Raw genomic sequence first — 18,335 nt, forward strand, 5'->3', positions numbered from 1 at the left:
CAGAGAGCCCAGGGCATCTCTCACTAAAGAGCTGCAAGACTTTTAAAGCATTCCATGACCACAACTTACACTTTTCACACAATAAACTTCATATGAAGCCATAATATGCTTCCCATCATCACTGAAATGGGCATGTATCTGCCCACAGTTGCAGGCAATTCCTATTAGGCCTTTAGGTTTATTAAGTTTTTTTTCATGACACTTTTCTGTCTTTTGAACTATTCCATGTCTGAAGGAAAATTACTAAGTGCTAGCTTTATTAATATAGAAAGACATACTTCACCAGTGAAGCCCAAAACTAGTAACTTTTATCAATATTTTAGACCCAAGAAGTGATAATGACTTTTTTTCCTTGAGACAGTCAAAACTGCAAAGAAGTGTCAATGATAAAATGGAAACATACTCATTAGAAATTCCTACAGAGGAAACCTGAATGCTCATTTTCTTCTTTACTGGACATACTTCACTGCAGTATGCACTATACTATGACTGGCATCAATACGGCTGGCAATACTGGTTCCTTATCTTGACAACACCAACTTCTTGAGAGGCAACTACCACAAACTCAAAAGGTCCTGTAGCACTGCATCTGTTTCTTTCCGCATGCTACTGGGCTACTCTGTGGCATATTAGCCTTGTATCTTGCAACTCTGAAGTTTTTCTACTAAATTCAAGAATATGATCAAGAAGGATGATTCTTCCAGATGAAACAGTTTCATGCTGTACTTGTTTTTAACATGATAGATGCAGCTTAACTTCAGGATCTTTGAAGTTCAAGGCTAGTGGTACATGAGGATCTGGTTGGCAGAAAGGAATTCAAAAGGCAATTAGCTGAATAATACACCTTAAGCAGCAAAATACTATTTTCTGTCAAAAATTAGGTACTAGAAATCCGTGGGCTGAACGTGACTGTTTTACAAGAAGTGACTTCTAGCGTGTCACTAGCTAGCTCCCAAGCCACTTTTTTCATGGTCCTCCTACGGAACAAAGCAACCTGCAACACCTAATCAACTACAAGAGGACTCTTATTCAAATAATCTCAAACATACTGCCTGCTACCCTACAGCAAGATCTAGCATGTAACCAGAAAGAAATATAAATTTTTGCAATAGTCTGAAATATAGAGTAAAATAAAGGATATTTCTTATTTATAGTGTGTTTTTTTATTATGTATTAACTGTGACATAAATTATTACATAAAGTCATGTGTATGGTACAATGCAGTGGCAATTGTGGAAGCACATCAGAATGCAGTTGAACCAACTTCACAATCACTTTCCACTAAGTGAAATTTAGGGTATCTGGATGCAAGGTGGCCTGGCAGATATTTCTACCCTGTAAAATGAAAGACACGGTAAAAAGTAAATAGGGCCCTCAGAAAGGCTCTAGGTCGATAACATCCTGTATGGTAGTTAGGTATTGACAACCTTATTTCTGGCAGAACATTTTAAGAGCTACAGCATCACAGAAGAGCTTTAGCAGAAACTGTTGTGTTCACCCCTTAATAACCAACAGCCTGTTGCTTGACCTTCCATGTAACACAACAGTGTTGTTCAGCCAGAATTGGACATGAGATATTAAAACACTGTACAGATGCAAGGTTTTTGTTAGCTCACAGGAACTAAAAGAATCTACAGTGTTGGTGTTGTTGCATGTCAGCAGTCTAAGTCTGGCAAGTTAAAATAAGGTAGCATTTCATTCAATATTCTTAAATATTTCCTTGCTCTTTAGTACATCTCTTACTGCACCTGCTATTCTTCCTCCTGCCATTAGCTCTCAGTTACCTTAATTCTCTGACTATGCTTTCTTTCGATTGTCCTTTCTGCATGTAGACGATGTTTATTCCGTTAAGTTGGACCTCTCATAGCATACCTGTTCAGCTCCATCTACTGCAGTGTTGACTTACTGACCTTTTACTACAATGAATGCTGAAAAAATAAAAATTTGTTTCATAGTACATAATACAAAGCATCATCAGAGCAGAACTAGAGTCTCTATCTAACTTGATCGATTTATTCCCAGTGACTGAGTCTAGGTTAAGGACCTAATTTTATCTAACTTTAAAATGCCTGCTCAAATTCTGCTTAACCATTCACTAAGCTGGCCTAAATAGACATAAATAATACATTCATCATGCTTGTAGCAGGGATGAGGAAATTTTCTGCTATAGGTATGTACATATATAGATATATATAGTTACCTACAGAACAAACTAAACAATACACCTAGGCTTTTCAGAAACCTAGAAACAGATCCAATTATCAAATAAAGCTAAAATGAAAAAGACCTGACATGTGAGAGGGTAAGGATGGAAGAGGTGGGAGGAAGGATTCTCAGCTACAGAATGCCTTGTACTGAATTATACTCTCGCCCAAATTTAACTGTGGAAGTTATCACCTTTGCTGGTTAAAGAGGTTGCTGAAGCACTCCTAATCCACCTCCTTACACAAATCAGACAAATTAGCTTGAATCACAGCTAAGAAGCAAACAACTCTAAAGATGATCTGAACTATTTCACCTGATTTTTCTCTGAAGCAGATTAGGAGTACGCTAATGATATATTAATACCAGTCCAACAGAAGGGATGGTGACTTCCATCTGACGGCAGAAATACTACCAGCTGTTTGCAAAGCAACTGCATATTCTCACACTGGAGGAAACTGGTGAACAAAGACCAGAAATGTAGATAACAGCAGAAAATGATCTTTACCTTCCCTACAATACACAGACTGAAGTCCATGCCTTACATTTTTGATTCACTTTCAATGTCTCATTTATTCTGAAGCAAGTATGGCAAGCAGAATTTAAAATCAATTATCCACTATATTTATCTTTCACACTGTTTAAAATAAGTCTAAATTTAAAATAAATAAGTGCAAATTTTCATTGAATTTAATTCAAGCTATTAAGAATGGTACTTAATGGTTATCAATGTTTCTTTAGAGTATGCACAAGAAGCACAAAACATTATTTACCTTTTATCAGATATCCTCACAGAAACACCACAGATTAAGTGTACTGCGGTGACCACAGTGCTCAGCACTTCAGACAGTATTTGTAATTAATACTAAATTCCTGCCATGTACAATGTGAAATGAAAGTTACATGTTTGTTTTCATATTATTTGATGGAGTTTCTAGCATTGCTTAGTCTTACTATATTGTAGCTGTCAAACTGTTTCACTGTGTTCCTCTGTCATTTTAGTAAAACCAAACTGCTGTTCTGTTCAGAATTAGACTTTAGAGGAGCTTTAAAATGAAAAAAGAATAAATACAATAAAAATGTGGAGGTAGGGCAACACTGTTAAGATGAGCTAGACTTTATATTATACACATATGCTTTGAAGCTCCAATGCCTTTCCGCCACAAACACTATTATGAAAATGCTCATAGACTAGACCCACCATTGCCTCATTGCTCGTATGTCCAGGATTATGTCCTTTCCCAAACACATCTCCTCCTTGACCAGCTGGCTACATTAGTATACATTTTGGTAGCTGTAGGCCTTCTGTTTTATATTAATGAACAGTAAATGGGGTGAATTTAATTTGTAATGCCTTTTTATTAAATAACAAGTACTGACCTGAAGTACCATGCTTTCCTCTTCTCCCCCACTGCCACATGAAATGTGGTAAGGTAAAATGAGTGTCTGGCTGCCCATGAAAAGGAATGCAGAAATGAAGACACTAAAGCAAGAGGATCAGCTGCAGTTCAGGTGGAGCTGAAAGAGTTTTATTGCAGGGGATACATGAAAGCTGTTGGGAAAGACCCAGCAGAAGTTCTCAAGGGATAGGTCTTAGGTCACATAATCCTAAATCTTCTCCCTCCTCACTCTCCAGACATGAACTAAATTGGCCTGTTCCAGGACCTTTCACACTTCAATCCCCATCAGACCATATGCCCTCTCAACTTTCTTTCCACAAATACACATTTAAATTACAAAACTAAAGTTAGCCTTACAGGAGGGATTAATCTCTAGAGACTCAACACCCCATGCAACCATTTAAGCAATGACAATCTTAATTCTGCAGAACTTGTAAACAGTTGATAGTACAGTAGAAGAGCTTTAGCATAAACCATTGACAGGTTCACTTCTTGATAACCCATGACCTGTTGCTCAGAGAACTCATGGATACTTGAGATCAGACCAGGGTACAGGATGTGCCAATAGTTTTCCTCCCTTGAATTCAGCAGCAGATGCTGACACACATGCTTACCAGATTTCTGTCAGTTGCCTTAACTTGTTAACACAGCAGAAAACTATCCCAGTAAATGCCTAAGAGGTGACTGGAAATTCAGATCTGCTCCATTTGATTAGATGCAAATAATGCCAATTTATATTGGTGAAGACAAGCGTAGCAGCACCGTGTCATATTATAGACATTGAGTCAGGCCTTACTCAGTACACTTTGAACTGACATCACCCACAGCAACTTCTTGGAGAGTCCTGAAGGAAACTTTGGAATCATCTTCCATGTTTTCCAACACACAAAAGATATCCCTGGATACTCCACCAAAGCACATTTGATACTGAGATATAACACAACATTGCTTAATTTCTCAGGTAGAAGTACCATCTGAGTAACATTTAAAGCTGTCCTACGGGGTTTTTTATTTCCTGAAGATCACAAGAGTATGGAACATACTATCAGAAAGCATGAGGTGTGGTAAGAATGTTGTGTATGGTATGCCGGAAGCATAAGGAAAAAAGGACCCTGCAGTTGACTTGCTAAAACAAAAGCCAGAAAATCAAATTCAGTGATCAAACAATTACAAGCATGACATAATGCATATCATCTAGCTTTTGCCCAAGCAAAATTGGAAGGGTGAAGTGAGAACTGGTGAAGTAGTGGTAGATAACAAGATTAAACCACTTCAAATTCCTTGGCTCCTGAACATATTTAGCCAGAGAAGAAAAATTACAACTGTCATCACTAGCTGACCCGAGACATCATAAATTAAGGTACTGTTGCAAATGTTTAAGGTAGTTTCTCCAGCATCAAAATCCATTTTCTATTTGGCAAATGAAAGATTAGAACCGTTACAGAGTAAAAAGAACTGCGAGACATATGCAACAGTTTTTCAAATATTGTTTCAGACATTTGACATCAGACAAATCATCCTAGTCACATGTATAAGATAAAATAGTCAAAACACAGCATTACAGAGCTTCTTAGAAAATTCAAACACTGCATTGGCTTTCATGAGCCAAAGAGCGATGCCCATTTACTTCAATTGTTAACATCAATACAATAATGCCAAAGCTTCAATTATGTTCCGCTGACTTTCTAAATCAGCAGAATTGCAACTTTAAGGTGTTTTATCTATTGCCAGAGCAAAGAATTAAAGTAATTTTAAAGGCCTGTAATACCCAAATGATAAACTCCAGATATATTGACCATGAAGATGAAACCATTTTTTTCTAGATACACTTTCCTAACAATATTTATGAAATTATTCAACTAAACTTCCAGATGCTGTTTGGGATAAGTTTAGAATAGGGAAGAAACACATTCAACATATGTAATGGACTAGAGAAAAACAAACACACTCCATCCCTGCCCCAAAAGCCACATTCCCCCCACCCCCCAAAAAAAAACCCAAACCTGGGGATAAACATAAACAAAAGTATTCAGTACAAGTAGGCTTGTTTTGTTATGTTTTGCTTCTGCATCATGAAAATTTATTGCCGTATTTTCACATTTTCTGGCTATAGCACACAAATACGCTCTTCAACCTGTGGTCTTCCCCCCAATCAGCTGCATCCTCAAACAGGTTCTTTCCACACCTAGATTTCTTTAAAATGTCCATCTATTGGGAAGAGCAAAATAAAAATAAATAAATCAAACACTTTGAATTTAAAGAAGTTGGCTACCATTTATAGTATAACAATCGCAAAAAATGAACAGAGAAACTGATGAAAATAAATCAAAGAACCAACAGAATGTAGCCTGCCCAGCCATATGTCCTAGAACAGTTTAAAATTACATAACTACACACTATTTTTCCCTTCTGCAAAATCCATTTACTATTCAATGAACAAGATAGATGGTGCCCATGCATACAGTAAGCCATTCTTTTTAAATATATGTAAACAATACTGTGTAGAACAGTTTAGAAGATAATAGCAACCCCATTAAGAACACCATCAAATATCAATAATTAAACCAAATTTGCACCCTTAGTTGCAATGTATTTCCAAGAGGATTTTTTTGTTTGTTTAAGCAAGGAAAGTTTTGAAAAGGTGTTTTGCAATTCTATCTTCATCAATTATCAGCTGAACAGAACTCCAACATGCTCTTTACCTAACAAAGTAACATAATCCATATAGAATAACTGCCAAAGAAAATTATATAAGCATTTTAACACCTGGATGTAACGATAAATACAGTCCACATACTTCTGTCGTTTATATTAGATGGGCTCTAGCCATCTAATGTAATGGTAGTATATGATACTGGACTTGCGTCTCCCACAGCAGAAAAACATTTAAAATTCTGATCCTGCTCTTCCAAGCACTAATGTACACTCAGTTATTCCTTGTTTAAAATGGACCATTTCCTTTCCTAAAGCACAGGGATATTGCCTCACTTACTAGCAAGAACTTTATTTAATTCTCCATATGCCAAAGGATCTTTTACCCTGGGAAAGATGCAGTAAATTGGGAAATAGAGCAGCTCATCTATTTTGTTTGTATCTGTTCTTAAATTCATTCCCCAGGCTGCCTCAACTTATGTAAGGTGTGGTACAGCATTAGGGTCAATTTCATGGTACCTCTCAAGTCCAGACCTACCAGCTACCCACATTAAAAATACCTCAGCTTGACTCCCAGCAACAGCTCAGATAAAGATCAAAAGCTTTGCTCAGCTACAGGGCTGGAAATAAAAGTCTATCCTTTGGACATCTACTAATGATGTGAAACACAGAAATACTACAGCAATACTTGGCCTAATACTTGTCTTAATTTCACTTCATTCTCCAAGCATGTGGTACGACTGATGGTCAGTTTTGCTAAAGGAGTTAGTAAAACCATCTGCATGTGATCTGCTACAGGGTGCAGGCTCCACAGGCTCTGAAAGATGCAGTTTTAATGGCTCTGCTAAGTAGAAAGAAGCCCTCAGGAGTAGCCCTAAATGTCAGTACAAATGTACCTCAAAGGGCTTGCAAGAATAGAATTTTCAAAAATTGGTGAACCTCTGCAGCACATGCACATGTAGGCATTAAGTGGGATATAGACTGACTGAATCAGAAGAGACTTGTGGAAAACCAAAGACACCTCCCTAAACCCAGACTGCCCCCAACTCATTTAAAATCTATTAGTACCTACAGGATTTTGAATTTTCCTGCTAGCTTCACTGTGCAAAATTTTTCTTCTTCCCTTTTTCCACCAGTTCAACACAAGAGAGTTAAAAACATGAGTATTAGTATTACAGACTGCCAAAACCATACCATTAGGAGAGAATTATGATAAGAAGCAAAAGGTAACCTTTATAAAGCATCTAACCCTATGTAATCAAATCAAGTTTCTGTTTAAAAACCAGAACATATTAAGCTGCTCAAATAATAGGATACCTGCCAAGAAAAGTCCATTCAGGGATTTTCATCATAGTATCTGCTCTAGCTAGCCAAGTGTTTGTGAGTATTTGCTGCAGACCATTTTGTTTGGTTTTTTTTCTAATAATGGCATTGAAAGCTAAACTTGCTGGTTCAGTTCGACCCAACCTACATAAAACATTCTGATACATTTTCAAGTTTCATTCTGCTATAAACAAATCAATAAAAAGGTCAACACTTTGCAAGTATTCTGCCTCATCTCTTTATGTTTTCCAAAAGAAGACTGTAAGAGTGGTCTCTGTACTCAGCCATACTCTACACACATTTTATGAACACTGTCCCTCCTACCCTCTCATGCATAACTCCGTTACTGTAACCCACATGAGGTTTTTACCCCAATTAAAAGTTGTGCAAGTGAGGAAAAAAACATTACATGCTAAGTACAGATGGTAGAAAACACTAGCTGAGGTGGAGCACAGGTTTGATTCTTACATTAATGTTATTTTATGCTGCCACATGATGAACTACTTTTCAGCTGCATCAACCTAACTGATCAAATCTAGCCACAGGTCTTCCCCACTCTTCCCCATAGCAGAGATTCAGGTCTCTGCTACGCCTTCAACTCTGTCCAACTGTCATCCTTCTGCTGAATTTCTATATTTACCTCTTTCTGCTATTTCCTAAGCAGTAGAGAAGTTCAGTACAGTGACAGTACATCTTCTTGACTGTTAACACCATTATCAACATTCTAGAAAAGTTTACTTTATAGAACAGCACCCTCCAAGTACCTGATCAACAAAAGGCTGTTCAAGTCCCTGGACATACAGGATTTATAATCCAGAAAAGCCCAAAAGCCAGAAACTGACCTGTGCTAACAGAGTTTCTCAACCCACACCATACTGCAATAGAAGCAAAGATCAAAACAGATGCCTAATCCGGATCTTCCTCATCAAAAAGACGGAAAGGTATCTGGCAGACTATTCTTCAAGAACTTTAAAAAAATCTCTAAACTTGCCCTTCATGAACACATAGGCCCTGCTAAATTGGATTTGAAGACTATGCTAGACTATTTTTTCTACTTCCATAAAATGGCAGAATTGAATTTGAGCTACCTGAAATTCCACTAAAATTAGTGAACTAGTATTAGAATTAGTATACTAGAGCATGAACAACTTTACTCATTTAAGTGTAATACATCTGTATCTTCAGGAAAAAGTCACAAAATACTTAATCCAACTGTTCACTAAGTATACAATCTTTTAAGGTACAGTCCTATAAAACAGAAATACAGCACTTTTCATTTCACTGAATCCAAAAGCTTGTGAATGAATATAGTACAGTAAGTTTTCAATATGAATCTGATGATATTTGCAACATCTCAAATTCAATCCAAAGTGACTGTATTCAAACTGGTCTGGAATCCAAATGGATTCCTGAGGTCTGGAGTTTTCAAAGGTTGTAAACAAAAGGAAGTGTTTGGGAAAAGAATCCTAAAATAGTCTGGAAATATTTCCTAAACAGATCTACTCTCATATACTCACCTTCAACAGTATTATGGGATAAACTGAAAGTCTCCAGAAAGCAGCCTGGAGATGACCCTGGCTGTCACCCCTCGAGAGAAACACATTTACTGTGCTATCTGCTGCCTGTCTGCCCAGCAAGAGTCACTCATAAGTAAGCAATGTTCAGATGAATTATCTGGACATCTCACCATAACTTACAGATTGAGTACTGTTAATTGAGGTTATCAACACTATCAACACCTTTACGTGATATTCCCCTCTCCCCCCATCCTTTTTCCCTTCCCAGCTTAAGGTACTCTCATTCACTGCTACATACCCTTTTTTTTTTGTCACTCCTCTTGCTCCAGTGCCTGTTAGGCTCTGGTTTTATACGTATACATGTCTCCACCCTATCACTCAATCCCAATTTACCCTCTAAAATCAGCTGCTATTTACATTCCCTCCCAACATTCATACTCTTCCTAACACATAAGAAGCCAAACTGCAGTATAATAACTGATGGTGGGTAGGCTCAGGGAGCTAAAATGTTACGGTATTTTTACAATTCATCTCATTGAATCAATTCACCATGACTGCTTTAGAGCAAGTACAAAATAAAAAGCAAGACTGCGCAGTGGGTGACAGAACTCTACTCCAAAAAGGCACCCATCGGATCACAGCTAACTACAACACAAACCCACGCCCTTACTCTCTCCAAATAAAACCAATACATTTACACAACCTCCAGTGTTTGATCAATTCCACATACCACTTGAGTCACACTTGGTATTTTAATGTAGCTTTCATATCATATTTATAGGTGTTAATTTGAATTTTCATTAATGAAGTAAGTTCATAAAAGCTCAAGAATCCATCTAGCAAGTGTGATTTGAGCCTAGCAAAACCTGTCTTTTCAGCTGTGCCCAAGATAAAGCCTAACTTCCTTTGTTACCTGTCTGTAACCTGTCTGCCTTTGAAACACAAGCAATGACACCAATCTTATGTTCATTTTCACAAGTTCATCCCTATTTACTGAAGTCCACTAATAGTAGATCGTGGTATCAGTGATGAGAAAGTGGACTGCTATCATACCTATAAACCATTCTTCCCACTAGGACAGTTATGTTACCTCAATGAGGTATGATAAGCAATGGTCACCCTGATGACAGTTAAAGAGCTGGTGGTTTGAGTGATCAACAGTGTTAGTTTGGAAGATGCAAAGATATGAGACTGCGATAGTGCTGTTCAGTAACACAAACTGTCAGGACAGTAGGAGACAACATTCCTGGCAGTTGTAGATGGGCAAATACAATTGACAAAGATTGCACTGGTGCTCCATCCTGCATGTGCCAACTGGTACAGAGAAGGGCTCATGCTCAGACATGAATTCTAGCTTAAGCCAGCTTTCACTACTAAGGTAACTGGTGTTAATCTGATGCTTAACAAATTGTTAAAATTCTCAGAGAAAGACAAAAGTTTGATCTAATGTCATGGGATATGATTAATGATTCAGATACAGTTCTCACATGCGCAACTTTAATGGTAAAAACTGTGCAAATAAAATGAATGTTACTATTTTGATAGCACTCCCTGAAGACTACTGATGTACAAATTGTCACTATTTCAGTTAGCAGCAGTATCAGGATGTAATGTTCTTGCTAGATATAGCTACCTTATATGTATGCATACATATCTACACAAACACACATAGAGATTGTTATCTGTATATATATGATACAGTATGAAATAGTACAGGGGCACGCTGGAGCTGTACTTGAGGCAAACCAGTGCAGAGAAAACAGTCTCTGTCCAAGAACTCCATAATTTTGGTTGCCTTAGTTCAGCAACCATGCTGGCATTTAAGCCAATATCTGACAGGAGGAATGACCCTGCTTGACAAGTGAGTTAACCACACTATTATACTTTCATTAAAAGTTTTCACAGTGCACTCCTGTGTATGTAGCACAGAAATCATGCTGCTGATCCATCCACCTGCCAAACCAGCCAACAGATAAACTGTATTTCGGCAAGAAAACCTGTCTATCCCAATGTACCATCACTGTCCATGTTTCAGCTTCTTGCCTGATAATGAAATCGAGAGGTTAAATGTTGGAGGCCTTTCAACAGCACAGCTGAAACCGAATGCTGACTGGCTTCATATATAAACTCACCTGATCTAGGAGTTGCCAAGAAGTACACACATTTTTCAAAGTCTCCATACCAGCTCAAGTATGGAAAGTAAACAAGACATGAGAAATAAATCAAAATAAAGTGACAATGCTATACAGAAGAAGTATAAAGTGTGGAAGAAACAACAGTAACCCAAGTAATGACAAACATGTTACAAATCTGTAAGTAACTATATGGTGAAATTAAAATACCAGTTTGTTTTTCCTCACACAGGCACTGTTTTATAACGGGGATCAAAAGCTGTTCTCTCTCTACTGCTTTAGCCTATGACACTACATTTGCGTGATTTGTGGAAGAAATGCCAACTGGAGTAAGTCTCAGAGGCCTGTTTTACAAACAAGTGAACTTCCCCTTCTCCAAATCAAAACCTTTGAGGTATTTGGCTTTCATAATGCAGCTTGAAAGGGATGCTAGGAAAAAAAGTAGCAAAACTCCCTTTCTTCCCACCCCAGATCTCCTAAGTTTCTTAGGTTCACACCAGAAAACCGACTTCCTAACAATATGTTTCCCTTCAAAAGAATAACTGTTTTGCCTTATGCTCATCATTTTATAAAACAGACCTCAGGCTCCTTTCTTGATCACAAAACAAATACTAAAGAATAGGCGACTTATTAACACATTGCAAGGTATCCTAGCTATGCAAGCTCCACAGAAAAAGCTGAAGGGATGGAGAAAACTACAGCACTGTTCCACCAGCAAGGACTACAGCTCACTCCTCCCTGCCAGGACAATGTCCAGTAAAAGGGCACTGCTTCTCATCGCCTTTCATAAACTCTTTTCCCACATTAGATTTAGACTTGTAAGACCCTTACAAATATGAAAAAACATGCCTACCTAGTGATTCAACTGAATTTAGGAACATCATTTTTTACCCTTTCCAACAACACTGCTGCTGCAATAGAGCAAACACTTTGATTTTCCTCAGTTTCTACCATTTTAGGTCCTCTTTTCTACTAATTAACTTAAGTACATTTGCCTGTACCATTTCTGGCATGCGGCAACAGGACACTGGCATGATTCTTGACACTTATACTGCTCCTCACAGATCTGCATTAAAAATCAATGAGTTTTGTCAACTTTACCTATTCTTTAATTATCAAAGGCAGCAACGCCTTTTGTTTGTGTACTCCGTAAGATGACTTTGCATCAGCTTACACATTACTTAAAACAGAAGTTTATCTTTACAACCATATCACAGCTACGAACTTAACTCCCACAGCAGCTTCTTAAATGTCCTTCAAGGCTTAATAACAGAAACCGTGCAACTCTACATTGTAAAACTTCCATTTATCCAACAAGGGTGAGCCTTGATTATAAAAATCAGATAAAGTTGTACAAAAAATGTAGGTTGTATGCTTAACGCCCCCCAAGTTTCCTCCATGATAAGTCTTTTTGCTTAGATTTAGATTAGAAGAGCCTGAGAACTACTCCACAGGATACAACCACAGGTTCATAGCATCACTGTGGATATGTTTAACAGTGCTTCCCCTGTTAACTTCATTAATTGAAAGTCTGCATTCCTTGCATTCATTTGTGTTTGCAGAAAAACACTTAAATGATGGGAAATTATGTTTTAAAGATATTTTAAGGTATTTGGCTTTCACATCGCAAAGTGTGTATTAACTTCAGAGAGCATTTAAAAAACAAAGCAATTCCTTGTTCTCTATCCACTCTTCTGAACCATGATTTGTGAATGGATTACATGGAGGGGGGAAGGGGGCAGAAAAGGGAGGAAAATAACCAGAAAAGAGGAAGTTGTGCTTTTGAAACTATCAAAGCAGAGTGGATGCCTTGCAGATAAGTGCAATTTCAATAACAATTTTAGATTACGTTTAAGCAGAGAGTATCTACCGTGCATTTCAAAACGAAGCATCTCTTTCCTTCATGGGATTAAAAATGAGACTTGAGACATAGAATTTTAAATTAAAACACAGAATTCATTATTCTAAAGTCATGTGCTGCTTACCCTGCTTAAAGGCTTAGAAAAAGCCCACAGAATCCTTAGGATAAAGTAGCTGCTAATATAAAAATTCACTGTCACGTTTTCACATAAAAAAAACCTGCCCCACAAGTCCCATCGTCTTTGACTTCGTCCTGCTGCAAGGAACGAGTGCAGCATTTCTTGATCTTGCACATAAAATGGTTTCAGTACCCTTCAACAGGGAAAAGAGCCGACAGCTTCTACACGAGGGAAAGCAATCTTTAGAAAAATTAGGATGCGTGGGAAACTGCAGAAGTCCTTGAGCTTAGAAACGCACCTTTGAAACACCTGGCAGTAAATCAATGTCACCCATTCCACTGTAATCCCTCAAGTCACTTTTTTGAAGATTACTTCCTGCAGTGCATTCCTCCCGGGCCGACAAGGGCTCTAGGAAAGACCACTCGGAGAAGCCACACCGCACATCTGGAGACTTAACACCGCGACACAAGGACACAGGCACCGCTCACGTTTGGCACAACTGTTTCATTACGACGGCGGCAGCCGGAGCCCCCGATTCGTAACCATGCCCCTTCCAGCCCCGTAACTTTCCCCGTGCCCCTCGGCAGCGCGGCGGAGGCTCCTGCCACAACTCCAGCGCGTCCAGCCCTCCAGATCGGGGGGTACAGCCGCCTCCCCGTCCCCAAGGAGATACCTAAGCTGCCCGGCACAGCCGCTCTTTCTTCCCCGCCGGCCCTCATGCCTCGTCCCCGTGAGTCGCGACCCCTCGGGGTCCCTCCGACCTGCCACGATGCGTCCATTCCGCACCGCCTCCATTCTCCCGCTTTCCTCCCTCCCTTCCTCTCTCCCTCCCAAAGCGGCCACGACTCTCGGCTCCCTCCGCCCGGCAGCCGCGGGAACACGCAGGGCGCAAGTTCGCGAAGTGGCGGCTCGGGGCGCAGGCGGCGGTGGCCTCCGGCGGCCGAGGCGGAGGAAACCGGCAGGGGGAACACCTCCCTTCGCCGCCCCACCGCCGGGGGTCACTGCACGGCGCCCACCTGAGGCGCACCCCGTGAGGGGTCGGGTTTCCCGCCTCCCCGCCCCGTCCCGTCCGGCCGCGGCAGGCACTCACCAAGGGTCGAACTCGTGGATGATGCTCTCGAAGCGGATGACGGCGAAGAGCCGGGAGCTGAAGCCGGCCAGCCAGGCCAGGAAGAGGATGGTGAAGGAGAGGAGCGACTGCCAGCCCGCCGGCTGCGACAGGCCCCCCGACAGACCGCCTCCGCCCGCCGGGGGGCCGCCGGCAGCCGCCGCCACCAAGCCGCCGCCACCCGCCCCGGCGCGGCTGTTGAGCAGCGCAATGGAGTTGGCGGCGGGTTTGTGCTTGTTGTCGGGGGCCGAGTGCTCCGCCATGTTGTACCCGGGGCTCCCTCGCAGCCTCTCCGCCTGGCGCGTGCGGGAGGGGGGAGGAAAGGGGGGAAGGAGGCGGAGGAGGAGCTGGGGGGAGGGAGCAGGAGGAAGGGCAGGGGCGGAGCCCACCCGGTCCCTCGGCTCTCCTCACGGGCTCCCCGCCGCCGCCTCCTCGCGCAGCCGGGCTCTGCCTCCCACCGCCACGGCCGTCACCATCCCAGAGCGGCGCTGCGCGGGGCGGGGCCGGTGGCGGGGGGAGGAGCCGAGAAGAGCCGAGGGCGGGGCGGGCTGGCTCGCGGGAAGCGCGCGGCCGGGGGTGTGGGGAAATCGCAGCCACCCATGAGAGGGGGGAGGGGGCGGGCGGTTTGACACTGCCGGCCTCCCGCGTGGGAGGTGCCACGGAGGGGAGGGGAGGGAGCAGCCCCCGCGGCATCCCTCCCCGCAGGAACACCGCGGCGGCCTGTCATAGAGCGACAGGTATCGTAAAGGGGCGGGGCGAACCCAGCCGGCCAATCGGAGCGGTGGAGGTGAAGGCGTGGCAGCGTAGGGAAGGTTGCGCTCATTGCTGACCCATTGGGGTGGTGGGTGTACAGGAGTGATTGGTGGTTGTCTGCTCCAATCGGAGTGAGGCTCGCTAGTCACGTGGGCACCCTCAGGAGCGGCGGTCACCTCCGCAGTGCCTGTGGGCCGGCACCGATCCCGGCGTTCTCTGTGCGGGGGCGCCCGAGTCGCGCGGCGGGCAGCGGAGCGGAGTCTGCCGGGAGCCGTAGTCTGCGCGGGGTGTGGGCGTGGCCGGGCGCTGCGGTGATGGGTGTAACGGCTCAGGGCAGTGCTCGCGGTGGCACTGCTCGGGGTGTGTGTGGCAGCAGTGTCCCCGGGCAGTCCCGGGGGTCGGATCGCTCCCCCGAGGCTGGGGTTAAGCGGTGCTCGCTCGTCTCTCGGCGTGGGGAGCCTGCTTGTTTGTCATTCACGCTGTGTGGTCGCTCTGTGATGCTGCGCTTCCCGGGGCTTTCGTGGGTTTTGTTCGGATTTTCAGTTAGTTACCCTCGTGGTTGCAGTAAGTGTTGTGCCAGAGCTTGGCCCTGGGCAGCTCGGAGGAGCGGCTGGAAGCAAGGCCTGGCTGGGGTCAGGGAGACCTTGCAGCCCTCACCCTGGGTGCAGGTGCCTGCCTCTGCTGGAAGTGCTTCAGCCTGGGTCAGGGGCCAGCGAATGGAAACCTGGGGCGATTTTGTTTTAAACAGTGACTTCTCTCCGAAGTGTTTTCATAATGAAATGCTGCTTGGGAGGCCTGTAACTTCTTCCAAGTATTTTATGAAACCTGCAGTTAGAAGAATGTGAAGAAAATGCAAAACTACTCTGGTTTTGCAGTCTTACTTTTTGAATGGTTGTGCTGACCATCCTTTTCAGATGGCAGAAGGCTGCCTGCGTTTAGAAGCTGAAACTAAGCACAGGCAAAATAAGCTAATTCATAGTTGTTTGCACTGTTTTACACCAACAGCTAATTCTGTCGCTTTTATGTAGGGCTGTATTTTCTAAATTAAGTAAGTTTGGGTTTTGCTGTCTCAGCTCCAGGCATTGCCTGTGATGTACAAACACGACTCTTCAGAGTTACTGAAGATTTGCAGTTCAATTTCACTGATACCAAAGGGGACTAATCTGGGCCTTAGCTGACTAATATAATTCTAATTAGTCCTTGCTTTTGTCTCTGGTTTTATTTTATTTGCTAGAGGAAGAAAACAGTATGTTTCCATGTAAGCAAAGTAGAAGCCTTTCTATGAAAATTGTTCTTTTAGTGGAAAGCTCAATTTAACAATTTGTAACTAATTTTCCTTAGTCCTTGCACTAGTCAGCAGCTGTGACTTGGTCAGTAGGTTTGAAAGCAGTTTTTGAATTGTGTGTGTATGTTTTAAGCTGAGCAGTTAGATAAATTTGCTCATAAAAGACTCCATTTTACTTACCCTTTTAGCATAAGGGTTAGGAAAACTTCCAGAAGACTTTGAGGTTCAGTTTTGCTTAATCTGACTATTAAATGGTGCTTTTTTTGTTGTTTTGTTTTTTTTAATACTGTGTTGTTTCTTATTCTTGTTTAAATAGGTCAATACTGTTTTCAAGATAAACTAAGTCTGACATTTGCCCCTTTTTGAGTGTTGTCAGCAAGGCCTTTTTAATGAGCTGACCAAGTGGCATTTCGAGGGTGGATTTGTTTTTTCTAATTGGATCATGAGCAAAGAGCAAATGTGACTAGAAATGTGCAACTATTAAAGATTTTATAACAGGAACCAACTAATTTTACAACAGGCTTTGTCCTGGCCTGCTTTTTCAAAATGACAATGCAGTATTTCCATTCCCACTGTTGAGATCATGTCTTCTAGTATCAGCAGTTCAAGCTTAATGATGCAGTAGAGGAGCTGCTTTAAATGGTAGTGTTGTACTTGGAATACCTTTGTCTTTTCTCCTCCCTCACACTCCCACCAGCCATTTTTCTAGCTGTTAAGGAGCTAGGAAGGACTGATGATGCATAACAGCTGGAAAAAAAAATGTATATCAGAACTTATTTTTATGTAAAAGTTTAGTATCATTAACTTTGCTTGATTGGGAGTCTGGTTTACTGCACGGTTATTGCAGATCATAGAATCACAGAATATTTTGGTTTGGAAGGTACCTTCAAAGGTCAGCTAGTCCAACCCCCCCTGCAGTGAGCAGAGATATCTTAACTGTATCAGATTGTCCAGAACCACATCTAGCCTGGCCTTGAATATCTCCAGGGGAGTGCATCCACCACCTCACTGGGCAACCTGTGTTGCCAGTATTTTACCACTGTTATTGTGGATAAGGTTATATGGTGTCTACTTTACAATTCAGTGCTATGACTTTTACAACAGCTAGGCAATATCCATTCTGACTGTACTGACAGATATATCAGACAATTTTTTGAGCATAGACAAGCCCAGACAATGTGATTTGTTTGAGTGCTGACTAGTGGTAAAGTGTTTCTTTGTTCCTGGTAACAAACAAAATTGTTGCCTGTTCATTTTCAAACTGTTCAAAAGTCTGGACTGTTGAATACCTTATAGCCTGGGCAGTGGAATTTAGTGGCAGCAAAAGCGCAGGTCTAGTAAAAGCTTTTATTAATGTTTCTGTAAATGCATTGTTTGAATTTTGTGTGAAATAAGGTTTAGTGGTCTTACAGTAAAATTGATCAAATACACAAAACTGGAAATTCATAGACTCCTATTGTTTGTTAATGGAAGATGGAAGGATTCAATGATTTTGATACTATACTGCCATGACAGCAATGGAAAGCAAATTTCTGTAGAGGAAATGCAAAACATGTCTCCTGAAAACTCCAACCCCTATTAATAACTTGATAGAGAAAGAGTTTTTTTATGTCTCTTCTCCCCATCTTCCACCATCCTTTTGTGTTCTGTCATTTGTTTTAAGGTAATTTGTTTTGATTTGTTCCATGCACTGTGGTGGTGTTTTCTTTGAACAGAAAAAAAGCCCCACCAAAATATCCTCATTAGTGACTGAGGAGTTGTGTAGTGATTATGAACTATTTTGCATATAGAAAATCAGTTTCCGGTTCCGAGTATGTAAAATCATTGCCAGATGCCTTAAGGGGAAAACAAAAAAAATCTTATTTCATTTCCAAGGTTCCTCAATAATTGAATTATTCAGGGGGTAATGCCAAGTGCAAAATTCATGTTATGGTTGTACAAACAAGAGCATCTTGAAAATTGTGGAGCTGCATGCAAGAAAATG

The 18,335-nt window shown here is 41.5% G+C and overlaps 1 protein-coding gene across 1 annotated transcript in view; it reads right to left on the bottom strand.

Moving 5' to 3' along the window:
- Positions 1-14,782, bottom strand: part of STT3B (STT3 oligosaccharyltransferase complex catalytic subunit B) — a 50,236-nt gene extending 35,454 nt beyond the window's left edge. Inside the window, exon 1 of the mRNA XM_034066616.1 lies at positions 14,296-14,782. Within this exon, the coding sequence (XP_033922507.1) occupies positions 14,296-14,576 (281 nt within the window). The 5' untranslated portion in view covers positions 14,577-14,782. The remainder of the gene's footprint in view (positions 1-14,295) is intronic.
- Positions 14,783-18,335: the final 3,553 nt, after the last annotated feature.

Source organism: Melopsittacus undulatus, chromosome 1 (genome assembly GCF_012275295.1).
Source record: "Melopsittacus undulatus isolate bMelUnd1 chromosome 1, bMelUnd1.mat.Z, whole genome shotgun sequence".
Taxonomy (NCBI): Eukaryota; Metazoa; Chordata; class Aves; order Psittaciformes; family Psittaculidae; genus Melopsittacus; species Melopsittacus undulatus.